Source organism: Lolium rigidum, chromosome 4, assembly GCF_022539505.1.
Source record: "Lolium rigidum isolate FL_2022 chromosome 4, APGP_CSIRO_Lrig_0.1, whole genome shotgun sequence".
In the NCBI taxonomy this organism is placed as follows: Eukaryota; Viridiplantae; Streptophyta; class Magnoliopsida; order Poales; family Poaceae; genus Lolium; species Lolium rigidum.
In genome coordinates, this window is record NC_061511.1 from 198,396,124 (window position 1) to 198,414,775 (window position 18,652).

Consider the following 18,652-nt stretch of genomic DNA (forward strand, 5'->3'; position numbering starts at 1 on the left):
GTGATTTTCTTTGTGGTATTGTTCTTGGACGGCGAGTAGATAAAAAATTAAATGTTATTCATTATGCTAGTAAAACTCTTGATCTTGCTCAAAGAAATTATGCTACTACTTGAAAAGAATTGTTAGTTGTAGTCTTTGCTTGTGATAAATTTAGATCTTATATTGTTGATTCAAAAGTTACAATTCATACTTGATCATCTTTGCAATTAGATACCTTATGACAAAGAAAGATGCTAAGCGAGGCTTATTAGATGGGTACTTCTTTTGCAAGAATTTGATTTACATATTGTAGATAGGAAAGGTCTTGATAATCCTGTTGCTTTGATAATTTGTCTAGATTGGAAAATATTGCTTATGATCATGTTCATGTTAATGATAGTTTTCCAAATGAACAATTGGTTGTAATAAAGGTGAGCTCGCGAGACAGGTCCTTGGTATGCTTGATTATGCTAACTTTATTGTTTCCAAGTACTTGCCTCCAACCTTTTCAGCTCAGCGGAAGGAGGAAATTCTTTTATGACTTGAGGCATTATTTTCGGGATGACCCACACTTATATAAAGAAGGAGTGGATGGTATTATGCGAAGGTGTGTTCCCGAATATGAACAACAAGAGATATTGAGTAAATGTCATGGTAGTGCTTATGGAGGACATCACGCCGGAGATAGAACCGCGCAAAAGGTTCTACAATCAGGTTTTTATTGGCCAACTCTCTTCAAAGATGCAAGGAAGTTTATTTTATCTTGTGATGAATGTCAAAGGGTTGGTAATATCTCCGAGACGCAATGAAATGCCTATGAATTATACTCTTGTTATTGAACCGTTTGATTGTTGGGGATTTGACTTCATGGGACCTTTTCCCTCTTCAAAAGGTAACACTCATATACTTGTTGCTTGTTGATTATGTTACTAAATGGGTGGAAGCCATACCTACAAAAAGTCTTGATGGTGAGACCTCTTTAAAAATGCTTTTAGATGTTATTTTTCCTAGATTTGGAGTACCTAGATATATTATGGCTGATGGAGGTTCTCATTTTATTCATGGAGGTTTTAGAAAAACTCTTGCTAAGTATGGTATTAATCATAGAATTGCTTCCGCTTATCACCCTCAAAGTAGTGGTCAAGTAGAACTATCAAATAGAGAAATTAAATCTATCTTACGAGAAAACCGTTAATAAATCTAGAAAGAATTGGGCTAGTAAATTGAAAGACGCACTATGGGCTTATAGAGCTGCTTATAAAAACCCCATGGGAATGTCACCTTATAAAATGGTTTACGGAAAAGCTTGTCATTTACCTTTAGAACTAGAACACAAAGCTTATCGAGTTCGTTAGAGAATTAAATAAAGATCCTAAACTTACTAGGTGATAAGAGGTTGCTACAATTAAGTTCTCTAGATGAATGGAGAAGTGAAGCTTATGAAAATGCTAAACTCTTTAAAGAAAAAGTTAAAAAATGGCATGATAGAAGGATCATCAAAAGAGAGTTTAATATTGGGGATAAAGTCCTATTGTATCGGTCTCGTCTCGGATTCTTTGCGGGGAAATTACTCTCGAAATGGGAAGGACCATATGTTGTTGAGGAGGTGTATCGTTCGGGAGCAATTAAAATTAGCTCTCTCCAAGGCAATGCTACGCAAGTGGTGAATGGACAAAGACTCAAGCATTATATCTCGAGGTGATTCTTATAATGTTGATGTTGATATTATTCAAGTGGAAACACGGAAGCTTTCATCAAAGGACAAATTGACGGTCCGCGAGAACTCGACTTTGAATAGGTAACGATGCTTGGTAATGAAAAGTTCGCGATTTACTTTCAGAACATTATTTTTGCTGTTTTTGGAAAATATGAAAAATTACGAGATCGAAACGGAGTGGAAAGGACGCACGAGGGCGTGACACCACGGGCGGCGCGGGCCCGGCCGGCCGCGCCGGCCTATGGTGGCACCGCCTCGTCGCCCCTTCCGACTGCTGGTTCGACTGGTACTTTCCGTTTGTTACGAAAATTTTTATTATAAAATCCCCGGACCCTGGAGGTCGGTATATCGTTTTCTCGACGTGTTTTGTTTCGAGTTGTTTACGCGGGATTTGTTTTAGATCTAGAGCCATCATGTCTTCATCGGGAACTCCGAAGGACAGCTCCTGCAAGGATGTTGGCAACTTGTACATGGAGGAGGCTGAGGATGCACCCAAAGGAGTTGATGCTCGTCGAGGGAAAGCTGCAGATCAAAGATGTTCGGGGTCCCAAAGGAGAAGGAAGCTTGGAAGACGGGATGGAGAAGCTAGAACAAGAGGTCTTCAATTACAAGAAGATGGCCGGCGTGAAGTGGATATCTTTCACAAGATTGTGTACGAACTCATTCTTGAACACGAGAAGGAAGCTGCAAAGCTATGGGGCGACATCCTCTCACTTCACGACACCACCAACAAACTCCAAGCTCAACTCTATGACATTCATAATCGGAGCTGTGAGTATGAAAACAGGTTTAAACATATAAGCCGTCGCTGCTAGTTTCGGGATTCCCGAGACCAAGATGTCATTTGTTGATGGAGAGCCACTATCTTGGAAGTACGAAGACGGGAATTCATCACCACCATCGCCAAAGGAGTAATCCATCATCGGTATTGGCATCCCCTTGGTTTGTTCCAAGCTTGGGGAGTGCCGCGGTATCACATTATCATTACCTTTTACTTTTTACTATCAAGTAGTGTCATATCATGAGTAGGGAAGTTATCGTATGAGATGGGTTGCGGTGTGGAAGTATCTCTCCTTTAGTTTGTCTATGTATCCCTTGGTGTGAGTTATCGTTATGGAATATTAATGAGAAGTCTTATCATTTACATATTGCACACCTTATTTTAGTTTGCAATTTCTACTATATGATTGATCTTGATTTTAGTATTGGTACCACTTTGGGAGCATTAAGTAAATCTATTTGGTTTTGGCAAACTTAGCAATGGTCAATAGCAACAACACTTTGAGTTTAAGAAGAATAGAGGAAATACATGTAGAAGATATTATTATCTTTCTTATCAGTCCTTAGCATTAGTATTCTAAAGTTAAAACTGTTTGTACTTACAAGTAAGATGCATGATTGTTTCTATCACATGTATATTTGTTTGTTTCCCTCAACTCCTATGCTTGCTATTTAACCTTGCTAGCCAAAGACTGTGCTTGAGAGGGAATACTTCTCGTGCATCCAAACCTGAACCCAAACCTATGCCATTTGTGTCCACCATATCTACCTACTTGCATGGTATTTTACGCCATTCCAAGTAAATACTTCATGTGCTACCTTTAAACAATTCAAAACTTATTACTTCTTATTTGTGTCAATGTTTTATAGCTCATGAGGAAGTATGTGGTGTTTTATCTTTCGGTCTTGTTAGGCAGCCTCCACTAAAGGACTAGTGGCTTCATCCACTTATCCTATAATTTTGCAATAAGAGGCGGCAACGGGGTTCCCGACCCCAAATTAATCAACTTTCATTAATAATTCTCTTCACATGTTTTGCTCTGATTCATCGGTAAGCAACTTAATTTTGCAATAGACACTCCTCCATGGTATGAGATTGTTGGAAGGCACCGAGGATTCGGTTAGCCATGGCTTGTGTAAGCAAAGGTTGGGGGAGTGTCATCCTTAAATAAACTAAAATACATGTGTAAACAAAAGAGAAGAGGGATGATCTACCTTGCTTGGTAGAGATAACGTCCTTCATGGGAGCCGCTCTTTGGAGGTACTGTTTGGCAAGGGGTTAGAGTACCCGCTACCGGTCGTTGACAACAACAAACACCTCTCAAAACTTTACTTTTATTCTCTTTATATGATTTCAAAGCTGGAAAAGCTCTAGCACATGATTTAATCCCTGCTTCCCTCTGCGAAGGGACTGTCTTTTACTTTATGTTGAGTCAGTAAACCTATTTCCCTCCATCTCAAGCAAGCATTTGAGTTGTTGTGATCAAACTATTACATTGTGATTTGCTTCATCATGTCTTTACTCTTTCTTGTTTAGTACAAGTTTTACCTGAATGAATATGGCTTTGAAAGTCATCAATGATTAATATGATTGAGTATGCAAGTTTACCATAAGCTTTAATATGGGAGCGCTGCTCAATAGATAAGTATAATCTGTTAACTGTTCTATGACCAAGAACAAAGTTTGCCATCACCAATTATGATTTCTTATGCACCTTTATTTGTGATTACCTTATACTTGTTTCAAGTTGAGTTATATGAGGAAGTTGTTTACTATAATGTCTTGTGTGAATGAAGATGATGCTTCTTGTTCGTATTTTATTTATCGACTCTTCACTCCATAAACATGTGGTCCTGTTTACCGAGTTCAGTTTCGCTTGGGGACAAGCGAAGTCTAAGCTTGGGGGGAGTTGATACGTCCAATTTGCATCACTATTTTGTATCATAATTTCTGTTATTCATTGATATATTTCACATTGGGACACAATACTTATGTTATTTCATCTATTTTGCATGTTTCATGATTATTTGGAGATCGCGCACCGGAGCCAGGATTCTGCTGGAAAAAGCACCGTCAGGATGCAATATTTCGGAAGATCGGCTTGTGGAAGGAAGTTTTACCAAAAATCCTATTTTTCCGGATGACGGAGGAAGCCGAGAAGGGGAGCCAGCTGGACCCGGGGTGGGCCCACACCATAGGGTGGCGCGGCCCATGGCTCGGCCGCGCCACCATGTGGTGTGGAGCCCCCTCGGCCTCTTTCGCCTCCTTTTCTTCGCGAAACCCTTCGTCCCGAAGACCGAAGCCACGGAGGAATCCTCACGAAGGGTTACGGCCGCCTCGCGGGGCGGAGAACACCGGAGAGAAAAGAGCTCTCCGGCGGGCGAGGAATCCGCGGGGAAATTCCCTCCGGAGGGGAAATCGACGCCATCGTCACCGCCATCGAGCTGGACATCATCTCCATCACCATCATCATCATCTCCACCATCATCACCGCCATCTCCACCGCTGGACATCGTCACCGCTGTAGCAATTTGGGTTTGATCTTGATTGTTTGATAGGGGAAACTCTCCCGATGCTGATTTCTACTTGTTATTGATGCTATTGAGTGAAACCATTGAACCAAGGTTTATGTTCAGATTGTTATTCATCATCATATCACCTCGATCATGTTCCATATGATGTCTCGTGAGTAGTTCGTTTAGTTCTTGAGGACATGGGTGAAGTCTAAATGTTAGTAGTGAACTATGGTTGAGTAATATTCAATGTTATGATATTTAAGTTGTGGTGTTATTCTTCTAGTGGTGTCGTGTGAACGTCGACTACACGACACTTCACCATTTATGGGCCTAGGGGAATGCATCTTGTACTCGTTTGCCAATTGCGGGGTTGCCGGAGTGACGAAACCTAAACCCCCGTTGGTATATCGATGCGGGAGGGATCGCGAGGATCTCGAGTTTAAGGTTGTGGTTAGATTTATCTTAATTACTTTCTTGTAGTTGCGGATGCTTGCAAGGGGTATAATCACAAGTATGTATTAGTCCTAGGAAGGGCGATACATTAGCATAGGTTCACCCACACAACACTTATCAAAATAATGAAGATTAATCAACTGTATGTAGCGAAAGCACTAGACTAAAATGCCGTGTGTCCTCGAGAACGTTTGGTCATTATAAGTAAACAAACCGGCTTGTCCTTTGTGCTAAAAAGGATTGGGCCACTCGCTGCAATTATTTCTCTCGCATTTTACTTACTCGTACTTTATTCATCTGTTACATCAAAACCCCCGAATACTTGGTTGTGAGCATTTACAGTGAATCCTTCATCAAAACTGCCTGTCAACACCTTCTGCTCCTCGTTGGGATCGACATTCTTACTTATCGAAGATACTACGATACACCCCCTATACTTGTGGGTCATCATTGGGCAATTGACAAATAAAGAAGGCATAACAATGCACATACATATATCATGATGAGTACTATGAGATTTAATCAGGGCATTACGACAAAGTACATAGACCGCTATCTAGCATGCATCTATGCCTAAAAAGTCCACCTTCGAGGTTATCATCCGAACCCCTCCAGGTATTAAGTTGTAAACAACGGACAATTGCATTAAGTATGGTGCGTAATGTAATCAACACAAATATCCTTAGACAAAGCATCGATCTTTTATCCCTAGTGGCAACGAGCACATCCACAACCTTAGAACTTTCCGTCACTGTCCCAGATTTAATGGAGGCATGAACCCACTATCGAGCATAAATACTCTCTCTTGGAGTCACAAGTATCAACTTGGCCAGAGCCTCTACTAGCAACGGAGAGCATGCAAGAACATAAATAACATATATGATAGATTGATAATCAACTTGACATAGTATTCAATATTCATCGGATCCCAACAAACACAACATGTAGAATTACAAATAGATGATCTTGATCATGATAGGCAGCTCACAAGATCTAACATGATAGCACAATGAGGAGAAGACAACCATCTAGCTACTGCTATGGACCCATAGTCCATGGGTGGACTACTCACACATCGATCCGGAGGCGATCATGGCGATGAAGAGACCTCCGGGAGATGATTCCCCTCTCCGGCAAGGTGCCGGAGGCGATCTCCTGAATCCCCCGAGATGGGATTGGCGGCGGCGGCGTCTTTGGAAGGTTTTCCGTATCGTGGCTCTCGGTACTGGGGGTTTCACGACAAAGACTTTAAGTAGGCGGAAGGGCAGGTCAAGGGGCGTCACGGGGGACCCACACAACAGGCCGGCGCGGCCAGGGCTTGGGCCGCGCCTCCCTAGTGTGGCGCCACCTCGTGGACCCACTTCGTTTCCTCTTCGGACTTCTGGAAGCTTCGTGGAAAATAGGCCCCTGGGCGTTGATTTCGTCCAATTCCGAGAATATTTCCTTACTAGGATTTCTGAAACCAAAAACAGCAGAAAACAACAACTGGCTCTTCGGCATCTCGTCAACACAAAGTAATATAACAAGTGCAATAAGTAAACATGTAAGAATCAATGCACACAGTTGATACAAGTGTTTGCTTCTAAGATAGAGAGAATAGGTAAACTGACTCAACAATAAAGTAGAAGATAGGCCCTTCGCAGAGGGAAGCATTGATTACTATATTTGTGCTAGAGCTTTTCATTTTGAAAATAAGAAATAATTTTGTCAACGGTAGTAATAAAGCATATATATATGTGTTATGTATAAGATATCCTATAAGTTGCAAGCCTCATGCATAGTATACCAATAGTGCTCGCACCTTGTCCTAATTAGCTTGGATTAACACGGATTATCATTGCATAGCATATGTTTCAACCAAGTGTCACAAAGGGGTACCTCTATGCCGCCTGTACAAAGGTCTAAGGAGAAAGCTCGCATTGGATTTCTCGCTTTTGATTATTCTCAACTTAGACATCCATACGGGACAACATAGACAACGAGATAATGGACTCCTCTTTAATGCATAGGCATTCAACAAGCTGTTAATATTCTCATAAGAGATTGAGGATTGATTGTCCAAACTGAAACTTCCACCATGAATCATGGCTTTAGTTAGCGGCCCAATGTTCTTCTCTAACAGTATGCATACTCAAACCATTTGATCATGAAAATCTCCCTTATTTCAGACAAGACGAACATGCATAGCAACTCACATGATATTCAACAAAGGTAAAAGAGTTGATGGTGTCCCCAGAAACATGGTTACCGCTCAACAAGCAACTTATTAAGAAATAAGACACATAAGTACATATTCTTCACCACAATAGTTTTTAAGGCTATTTTCCCCATGAGCTATATATTGCAAAGGTAAAGGAATAGATATTTTAAAGGTAACACTCAAGTAATGTACTTTGGAATGGCGGAGAAATACCATGTAGTAGGTAGGTATGGTGGACACAAATGGCATGGTTATTGGCTCAAGGATTTGGATGCACGACAAGAATTCCTCTCAATACAAGGCTAGGCTAGCAAGCTTGTTTGAACCAAACTCAAGTATAAAAGGAGCAGCAAAGCTTACATATGAACATATTGTAACTATTATAAGACTTTACATTGTCTCCTTGTTGTTCAAACACCTCAACCAGAAAATATCTAGACTTATCAATCATGCAAACCAAATTTTAACAAGCTATCTGTAGTTATTCATTAATGGGTACAAGGTACATGATGCAAGAGCTTAAACATGATCTATATGAGCACAACAATTGCCAAGTATCAAATTATTCAAGACATTATACCATTTAACACATGCGGCATTTTCCGTTTCCAACCATATAACAATGAATGAAGTAGTTCAACTTTCGCAATGGACATTAAAGATAAAGCTAAGAACACATGTGTTCATCCGAAATAGCGGAGCGTGTCTCTCTCCCAAACAAAGAATGCTAGGATCCGATTTTATTCAAACAAAAACAAAAACAAAAACAAACAGACGCTCCAAGTAAAGCACATAAGATGTGACGGAATAAAAATATAGTTTCACTAGAGGAACTCGATAAGTTGTCGATGAAGAAGGGATGCCTTGGGCATCCCCAAGCTTAGACGCTTGAGTCTTCTTAAAATATGCAGGGATAAACCACGGGGGCATCCCCAAGCTTTGACTTTTCACTCTTCTTGATCATATTGTATCATCCTCCTCTCTTGACCCTTGAAAACTTCCTCCACACCAAACTCAAAACAAACTCATTAGAGGGTCGAGTGCATAATTCATATATTCAGAGGTGACATCATCATTCTTAACACTTCGGACATTGCACAAAGCTACTGAAAGTTAATGGAACAAAGAAATCCATCAAACATAGCAAAACGAGGCAATGCGAAATAAAAGGCAGAATCTGTCAAAACAGAACGGTCACGTAAAGACGAATTTTTAAGAGGCACCGGACTTGCTCGGATGAAAATGCCCAAATTGAATGAAAGTTGCGTACATATCCGAGGATCACGCACGTAAATTGGCAGATTTTTATAAATTTTCTACGAGACTACTGCTCAAATTCGTGACGACAAGAAATGCTGTTCCTGCGTGGTAATCCAAATCTAGTATTGACTTTACTATCAAAGACTTTACTTGGCACAACAATGCAATAAAATAAAGATAAGGAGATGTTGCTACAGTAATAACAACTTCCAAGACTCAAATATAAAACAAAGTGCAGAAGTAAAATAATGGGTTGTCTCCCATAAGCGCTTTTCTTTAACGCCTTTCAGCTAGGCGCAGAAAATGTGTATCAAGTATTATCAAGAGATGAAGCATCAACATTACCTCGGGCTTTACACCTACCTTTCTTATTCTTTTTCTTACTCTTTGATTTAGGGAATACATGTCTACCTCCCGGTGTAGAGGTGAATTTTAGGGTGCCTTCTCCCACATCTATGACTGCTCCCAATAGTTTCGGCGGGGATCTTCAGAGTGTGATTTGTCCTGTTCCTACACATTCAATGATAAGATAATCGAGTGGATACTTGTTCTTCCAAGAATGATTGTATGCACACCCTCGGCTATTCCCTTAGGAATTATAACAGAGTTATCAATAAGAGTTATTCCTTCTCCCCCTTCAACTAGTCCCCAAAGTGTCAAAGATTCATAAATACTCTTAGGCATCAGGCAAAATTCAGACATAATATCACAATTGGCATGAAAAGTTTCACCACCGATAACAACTTTAATAGTAGGGTCCCATATTGAAGGTTCAGATTTCACCAAAACTTGATCAAGACGGTTACGAACATAACTATAAATTTTTTCCAAGCAACATGCACTTGTCTCAAGAGTGTTTAATCTATTATAAATGCTAATAAGAGCTGAATCAAAGTTATTAGCTGAACTATGTGATGCAACCAATTTTTTAATGGCATTAAAATCTTGATCCCCATTGCAATGAAGGAAATCTCCTCCCACTACAGCATCCAAGGCATATCTATAGCAAGCCCAAAATAAAAGTTACTAAGGAGCAAACTTAGAGTCATTTGAGGTTCAGCTTTACGATAAAAATAAAAAATTCTAGACCACGCATCTTTAAAACTCTCCTCATCCCCTTGTTTAAAAGTGAAGACTAATTCCTCAGGTGAAGAAGTAACAGGTACATAGCTAGACATGATAACAGAGGTAAAAATGCAAGTAACTAATTTTTTTGTGTTTTTGATATAGAGAACAAGACAGTAAATAAAGTAAACTAGCAACTAATTTTTTTGTGTTTTTGATATAAGAAGCAAACAAAGCAGTAAATAAAGTAAAGTAAAGCAAGACAAAAACAAAGTAAAGAGATTGGATGTGGAAGACTCCCCTTGCAGCGTGTCTTGATCTCCCCGGCAACGGCGCCAGAAATTTAGCTTGATGACGCGTAAATCACACGCCCGTTGGGAACCCCAAGTGGAAGGTGTGATGCGTACATCAGCAAGTTTCCCTCAGTATGAAACCAAGGTTTATCGAACCAGTAGGAGCCAAGAAGCACGTTGAAGGTTGTTGGCGGCGGAGTGTAGTGCGGCGCAACACCGAGGATTCCGGTGCCAACGTGGAACCCTGCACAACACAATCAAAGTACTTTGCCCCAACGTAACGGTGAGGTTGTCAATCTCACCGACTTGCTGTAAACAAAGGATTAAACGTATCGTGTGGAAGATGATGATTGTTTGCGAAGAACGAGTAAAGAACAATTGCGATAGGCGTATTTCAGATGTAAAGAATAGGACCGGGGTCCACGGTTCACTAGTGGTGTCTCTCCCATAAGATAAACGGATGTTGGGTGAACAAATTACGGTTGGGCAATTGACAAATAAAGAAGGCATAACAATGCACATACATATATCATGATGAGTACTATGAGATTTAATCGGGGCATTACGACAAAGTACATAGACCGCTATCCGGCATGCATCTATGTCTAAAAAGTCCACCTTCGAGTTATCATCCGAACCCCCTCCGGTATTAAGTTGTAAACAACGAGACAATTGCATTAAGTATGGTGCGTAATGTAATCAACACAAATATCCTTAGACAAAACATCGATGTTTTATCCCTAGTGGCAACGACACATCCACAACCTTAGAACTTTACGTCACATCGTCCCAGATTTAATGGAGGCATGAACCCACTATCGAGCATAAATACTCCCTCTTGGAGTCACAAGTATCAACTTGGTCAGAGCCTCTACTAGCAACGGAGAGCATGCAAGAACATAAATAACATATATGATAGATTGATAATCAACTTGATATAGTATTCAATATTCATCAGATCCCAACAAACACAACATGTAGAATTACAAATAGATGATCTTGATCATGATAGGCAGCTCACAAGATCTAACATGATAGCACAATAAGGAGAAGACAACCATCTAGCTACTGCTATAGACCCATAGTCCAGGGGTGGACTACTCATACATCGATCCGGAGGCGATCATGGCGATGAAGAGACCTCCGGGAGATGATTCCCCTCTCCGGCAGGGTGCCGGAGGCGATCTCCTGAATCCCCCGAGATGGGATTGGCGGCGGCGGCGTCTCTGAAAGGTTTTCCGTATCGTGGCTCTCGGTACTGGGGGTTTCGCGACGAAGACTTTAAGTAGGCGGAAGGGCAGGTCAAGGGGCGTCACGGGGGACCCACACAACAGGCCGGCGCGGCCAGGGCTTGGGCCGCGCCGCCCTAGTGTGGCGCCACCTCGTGGCCCCACTTCATTTCCTCTTCGGACTTCTGGAAGCTTCGTGGAAAAATAGGCCCCTGGGCGTTGATTTCGTCCAATTCCGAGAATATTTCCTTACTAGGATTTCTGAAACCAAAAACAGCAGAAAACGACAAGCGGCTCTTCGGCATCTCGTCAATATGTTAGTGCCGGAAAATGCATAATAATGACATATAATGTGTATAAAACATGTGAGTATCATCATAAAAGTAGCATGGAACATAAGAAATTATAGATACGTTTGGGACGTATCATGTACTTTGATGACATATTAATCTACAGCCGCAATGAATCTGATCATACTATACATATTCGACATGTTTTGCAAGTGTTGCGTGATAATAAACTCTATGGTAATCTTGAGAAGTGCACATTTTGCAAAGATAAGGTCATATTTACGGGTTATGTTGTCTCTCAGCATGGAGTAGAAGTAGATGTGTCTAAAATTGAAGCTATTCAAAATTGGCCTACTCCCATGAATGTGAGTCAAGTTAGAAGTTTTCATGATCTAGCTGGGTTTTATAGAAGATTTGTGCCCAACTTTAGTACTATTGTTGCACCTTTGAATGATTTAACTAAAAAGGGTGTAATATTTGAGTGGGGCGCAACCCAAGATCATGCTTTTGATGAACTGAAGAGATTGTTAACTTCTGCACCGTTGCTTGCACTTCCTGATTTCAATAAGCAATTTGAGATTGAATGTGATGCTAGTGGTATTGGAATTGGTGGTGTGTTGATGCAAGAGGATCGTCCCATTGCATATTTTTCTGAGAAACTGTCTGGTGCTAAGTTCAACTATCCTATATATGATAAAGAATTGTATGCTTTAATTAGAGTTCTTGAGATTTGGCAACATTACTTGTGGCCAAAAGAATTTATCATACATTCTGATCATGAAGCTTTAAAATACCTGAAAGCTCAGTCTACTTTGCATAAGCGTCTTGCCAAGTGGGTTGAGTTCATTGAGTCTTTTCCATACATTATTAAGCATAAGAAGGGAAAAGATAATATTGTTGCTGATGCTCTATCTAGGAAGAATATGCTATTAACTCAACTTGATGTTAAAATTCCTGGATTAGAAGTACTATGTGATTTGTATGCTACTGATCATGATTTTGCTGAACCATATCGCTTGTGTGCTCTCGGTAAGGCATGAGAAAAATATCACATACATGATGGGTTCTTGTTTAGAGCTAACAAACTATGTGTTCCAGAATCGTCTGTGCGTTTGCTCTTATTGCAGGAATCACATGCTGGAGGTTTGATGGGTCACTTTGGGCGTGAGAAGACTCTACTGATGCTAGCTGACCACTTTTATTGGTCAAAGATGAGGCGGGATGTGGACAGGTATGTGAAGCGGTGCATTACTTGCAACAAGTCCAAGTCCAAGCTGAAGCCTCACGGTTTGTATACTCCTTTACCGGCACCTACTACACCTTGGGAGGATATTAGTATGGATTTTGTGTTGGGTTTGCCGCGTACTAAAAGAGGCCATGATTCTATATTTGTGGTAGTGGACAGATTTTCCAAAATGTCACACTTTATTGCTCGCCACAAAAGCGACGATGCGTCGCATATTGCTAACCTGTTTTTCAGGGAGGTTGTACGACTACATGGAGTCCCGAAGACTATTGTTTCTGATCGTGACGTGAAGTTTATGCGCTACTTCTGGAAGACGCTGTGGAGAAAGCTCGGGACGAAGCTACTGTTCAGTACTACTTGTCATCCCCAAACTGATGGACAAACTGAAGTGGTGATAGAACATTGTCACAACTGTTGAGATCCATGATCAAGAAGAACCTGAAGGAGTGGGAAGAGTGTTTGCCCCATGTGGAGTTTGGTTACAACATGGTGGTACATTCTACCACAGAGCTATGTCCTTTTGAGGTGGTGTATGGTTTCAAACCCATTACTTCACTTGACTTGTTGCCTTTGCCCATACATGAGAGAGTTAATATGAAGGCATCCAAGAGGGCAGATTTTGTGCGAAAGATCCATGTGAAGACTAAAGAGTTGATAGAGAAGAAAGGCAAGAGCAATGCTGCAAGGATGAACAAGAAGCGCAAGGAGATGTTGTTCACGCCTGGTGATATGGTCTGGGTACATTTTCGCAAGGATAGGTTCCTGAAGCTGCGGAAGTCTAAGTTGAAGCCTCGTGGTGCTGGTCCTTACAAAGTGCTTGCCAAGATCAATGATAATGCATACTCGATAGATCTTCCAGTTGATGAGTTTGGTGTCAGTAATTCTTTCAATGTTGCTGATTTGACACCATATGACGGAGAAGACCTTGGAGCGTCGGGGTCGACGCCTTTTGAAGGGGGGGGAGATGATGAGGACATCCCTACCACACTACCACCTCCGTCATTACCAAATGAAGATGAACCTGCTGTGAAGCTCAAGTTCAATGAAGTTAGGATTGGACCGATTACAAGAGCTCGTGCGAAGCTACTTAAACAACATGTGAACTTGTTCCTAAGCGATACTTTGATTGATCAGAACTTTATACTACCTAAGTCCTATTACTTGTGTATCATCAGGTATGAAGAGGAGACAAGCATCGCACGAGGAGGAGACGAGCAGCTGGACGTGAAGATGGACGTGGAGCTGGACAAGGAGTTGGACATGAAGATATCTCATGGACGCGCGAGGGAGGAGCGGGAGGCATGCGCGAGAGGAGAAGAAGAAGTCCAGGCCATCCCAGCATCCGGTCAGACCGGCCGCCACGCCGGCACGCCCGGTCCCTGGCCCGGTCCGACGGGTTACTGCGTGACAATTCTAGAGCCCGGTTGCCACCCGGTCCCTGGCCCGGTTTGAACCGGCCAGCCCGGTCCCAGGCCCGGTCGACCGGCCCCCAGACCGGCCGTGTCCGAGTCTGTCTCGACCAGATCTATTTTGGGTCGGTTATTTTCGTACTTTTTCGACCCGAGGTCGTCCCGGACGCCTATATAAGTGCCCAGGACGCCCCCTAGCTGCTTTAGACCACGTTTAAGATAAACCCTAGTTCTTAGTTGTTTGCTCTGCAAAACTATTGAATTCCCTACACCATATTGCTTGATATTGTGTAGATCCTGATAAAGTCTTGTGTGATCAGCTGTTCCATTGGGAATTAGACGGTTGCAACTTACCGCTTCGTGGTCGGCGGCTACGTGCGCAAGTGTGTGGAGTTGCGAATATCTTGCGGGGTTGAGAGCTGTTGCATTGGCGACAGGGACCAATCGAGAGATCTCGTTGCGTCATACAAGTTATCATCCACTTCATCCAAGTTACCTCCGCTGCAATCACCCCGTGATCATCATCACCACCGTTGCTTACTGAGAAGATCGGGCCACCCCTTATCAGTTCCCCTATGCACTGGATGTCCGCCAAACCCGGACTGTCCGGCGAGGTCCCCACCGGACTGTCCGGAGTCGCCAATCTGCCATGACCGGCCGGCGCCCACCACGATGGTGCATAGGCCACGATGATCCGCCAAACTCGCAGGGGGTCACAACTGTGCCGTACTTGTATCTCATATATTGAATTGGGCTATACCGGTTTTGTACAGTGCCATGTATCGGTATTTTATAACTGAGTTTGAGGGAGTTTGGGGTGGGGGGTGGGGGGGGGGGGGGGAGTTGTACCGGAGCACATGCCTTCTCTCAAAAGAAAAAGAAACTCCACTATAGTGCCATTCATGACGAACTCCTGTTCTCTTTCCCTCGATATATACCGACCCGCTGCTTTACATGCCCCGGCATTCTCGAAGTTGAAGCTTCCTTAATATTCCTTGGCCACCCCCACCACACAAACAGTCCGCACACGAGCGCTCATGGCACCACGCGCTATATCGTCCCCAAGCCCTAGCTAGCAGCAGGGAGGCATGCAGAGCGGCGGTGGTGCGACGATGGAGGATACGGCTGCTAAGGTAGGCGGCGAGGGCGGCGTGGAGGTGGAGGTGGAGGAGGGTCCTCGGTTCCGGCGGGTGTGCGTGTTCTGCGGGAGCAGGTCCGGGAAGCGGAGCAGCTACCGGGACGCCGCCGTCGAGCTCGGCAAAGAGCTGGTAAGTCGCGTGCATATGCATACTACTGCTACACTGGATCTTGTTGCATGAGTTAATTTGTTGGTTCGTTAGTTAAGCTGGTGCTGGTATCTCTTGTGTGTGTGCGCTTCAGGTCGCTCGTAAGATGGATCTGGTGTACGGAGGGGGCAGCCTGGGCCTCATGGGGGAGGTCTCCGAGGCCGTCCACAGCGCCGGCGGCCATGTCATCGGGTCCGTAAACCGTACACATAGCATACATCTTGCATGCATCATTGTCAATCGTTCGTATCTACCGCCTTTTATCTCCTCACCGTAGCCACCTTTTTGTCGACAATGATATCTCTCCAACTAGTAGAGAGGAAGCATTCAATCCAAGTTGCTAGCTCACGGGTGCTGCTTGTCTCTTCTTTTTATCTGCATGCAGCGTCATACCCACCACTCTCATGGGCAAGGAGGTAAGATCGTTGGACATCTCAGCCCATTTATGCACTAGCTAGGTATGCAAGCTAACTCCAGGATGCATATATATCGATGCAAGCAGATCACCGGGGAGACGGTGGGTGAGGTATTGGCGGTGTCGGGGATGCACCATCGCAAGGCGGAGATGGCCCGCAACGCCGACGCCTTCATCGCGCTCCCCGGCGGCTACGGCACCCTCGACGAGCTGCTCGAGGTCATCTCCTGGGCGCAGCTCGGCATCCACACAAAACCTGTTAAGTTCCATCATCTCGTCTGCAGCTGGACTGAATCCGAAGAGAGAACTTTATCTAGCTTGTTCTCTAATGTGGCGGTTGGATGACTTCGGATGCAGGTGGGTCTTCTGAACGTGGAGGGGTACTACGACTTCCTGCTGGCCTTCGTCGACAAGGCGGTGGACGACGGCTTCATCAGGCCCGCCCAGCGCCACATCTTCGTCAGCGCACCCCACGCCAGGGACCTTGTATACAAGCTCGAGGTAGCAATTATCGTGCACTCATCTTCTTCCTCTAATGTCTCTCGCATGCCCTTACTTGCCGATCAATCGGCCAGTCGCCTTGCTGCTTCTAATTTCTAGCAGCAATTAGTCCATGCCTAGATCTCTTACTAACATGCATGCCCGGCAGTGCTGGTGCACCAACCAATTTGGCAACTAGCTGACTAGCTTCTAGCTATAGCTTGTCTCGTCTTCTAGCTATAGTTCTAGGTGGCCTTGGTGGTTGGACATATAATTAGAGACAGTACAATAAGGTACAACAGGCTATAAAACTTAAAGTAATTTATTTTTGCTGAGTTGGATGAGAGAGAAGAGGAGAGAAGAGAAGCAGGCTACAGGATAATAGCTAGCTGTAGCGCGTGCTCCTAGGTACTTTGTGAGATTGCAATGTGGGCCATAATATATAAAGTAGTTCATACTTGTATCTTACTATTTTATGTGCTGACTACAAGTAGACTATAGATGACATGGCAAAAACATATAGCCAACTGCTGACTCTTCTATTGTTCTGACCAAGTCCAATAAGACCCAGTCAGCTGGCTATAAGAGATAAAATATTATAAGTTTGCTTAATTGGAGACGAGAGATTAGGAGAGAGAATAGAAGTGGACTCTTATGACACTATGTGAGACTAAAATGTGGGCCATTTATTGTAAAAGTACTACACTCTTATAGCTTACTACATTGTACATGCTAGCTACTCCCTCCGTCCTAGAGTGTAAGTCATATTCCCAAAAACTATTTGTCCCATAACCCCCACCTCTAAGTCATAATTTTATTTAATGAGGGAGAGAAAGGGGTTGCATGCACCAATGTGGGAGAAAAAGAGAATGCATGCATCAGTGAGGGAAAGAAAGGGGCTGCATGCACCAATGAGAGAGAGAAAATGAGACACAATCACCTAGTACCTTGGGCCAAGATACTCAAAAATTGTGATTTACAAACTAGGACGGAGGAAGTAGTATAAATTAACTATAGATAATGTAGCAAACTGTTATAGCCGGCTGCCGACTATACTATTATTCTTGCTCTTGGAGTTCTCCTCTTGATTAATTACTCGTCCTTGCACTAGACAAGCGCTACGTGTCGTCTAGCTTCCGATAGAAAGTCCACCATTTCCATATCGGTTGCGTTTCCATATCGGTTGCGTACGGACCAAATTAAGTGGCGTTCTTGATGGTTCACTCTGTAGTCTGTGTACATATATATACGTTTGATTTGGCGATTCTTGAGTTTGTCTTAATTTTGCGTGCAAGTGCTAACATAATCTCCGTGCTAATTTACCCGGCATGCAGGAGTACGCGCCGGTGGAGGAGGGTGACCAGGCGACGCCGAAGCTGCGGTGGGAGATGGAGCAGGTCGGCTACAGCGCCACGCTCCTCGCCGAGGTTGCTCGTCGTTGATCCATTCTACAGCTACAAGAGTAGTACGGGATCAGTTACTGGCCCGCTAGTAGTGGTTTATTTAGTGGCACGTGACGATTAGCTGCCAACACGTATGGCGTGTATGAACGGAGGAGGGATTATGAGACAGGATTTGCTACCCACGGGGTTTGTTGCCCACTCTCATCCGGCCGTACGTGTAATGAAATCATCAAGATTCGGGTGTAGATGGCCGTCAGCATAATTGTGGTGCTGATCACGCGTTGCCCATTGATGACTGGACGAAGCTTTGCACGAGCTGGGGTGAGATAAACAGAGATGCATGCATTTTAGACAGTCTACAACAGGCTACGTTGTACCCTTGCAGCCAAGATTTAATGATACTAAATATGCTACGGCGGACAAGCATATATGAATAACCAATGAAAATGAACAATTATAATTATAATTACCATTAGATTTTAAGTAAAATTTACGTGTTATCTCCATATTCCTATAATATCATATATGAAATGTTAATGTAGACAACATATGAAAGACAATTTAGCCGAGAAAGACTCTGAGATTTACTGGTTAGTACATGTGAAGTTGTACTAAACAGCCAGAGTCTGA

The 18,652-nt window shown here is 43.1% G+C and overlaps 1 protein-coding gene across 1 annotated transcript; it reads left to right on the plus strand.

Moving 5' to 3' along the window:
• The first annotated feature begins 15,550 nt into the window (after positions 1–15,550).
• LOC124648019 (probable cytokinin riboside 5'-monophosphate phosphoribohydrolase LOGL9) lies at positions 15,551–18,186 on the plus strand. The gene is made up of 6 exons (XM_047187851.1): positions 15,551–15,706; positions 15,819–15,916; positions 16,110–16,140; positions 16,227–16,397; positions 16,497–16,640; positions 17,954–18,186. The coding sequence occupies exons 1-6, from the start codon at positions 15,551–15,553 to the stop codon at positions 18,059–18,061; spliced, it is 708 nt and encodes a 235-aa protein (XP_047043807.1). The 3' UTR covers positions 18,062–18,186.
• The last annotated feature ends 466 nt before the right edge of the window (positions 18,187–18,652 follow it).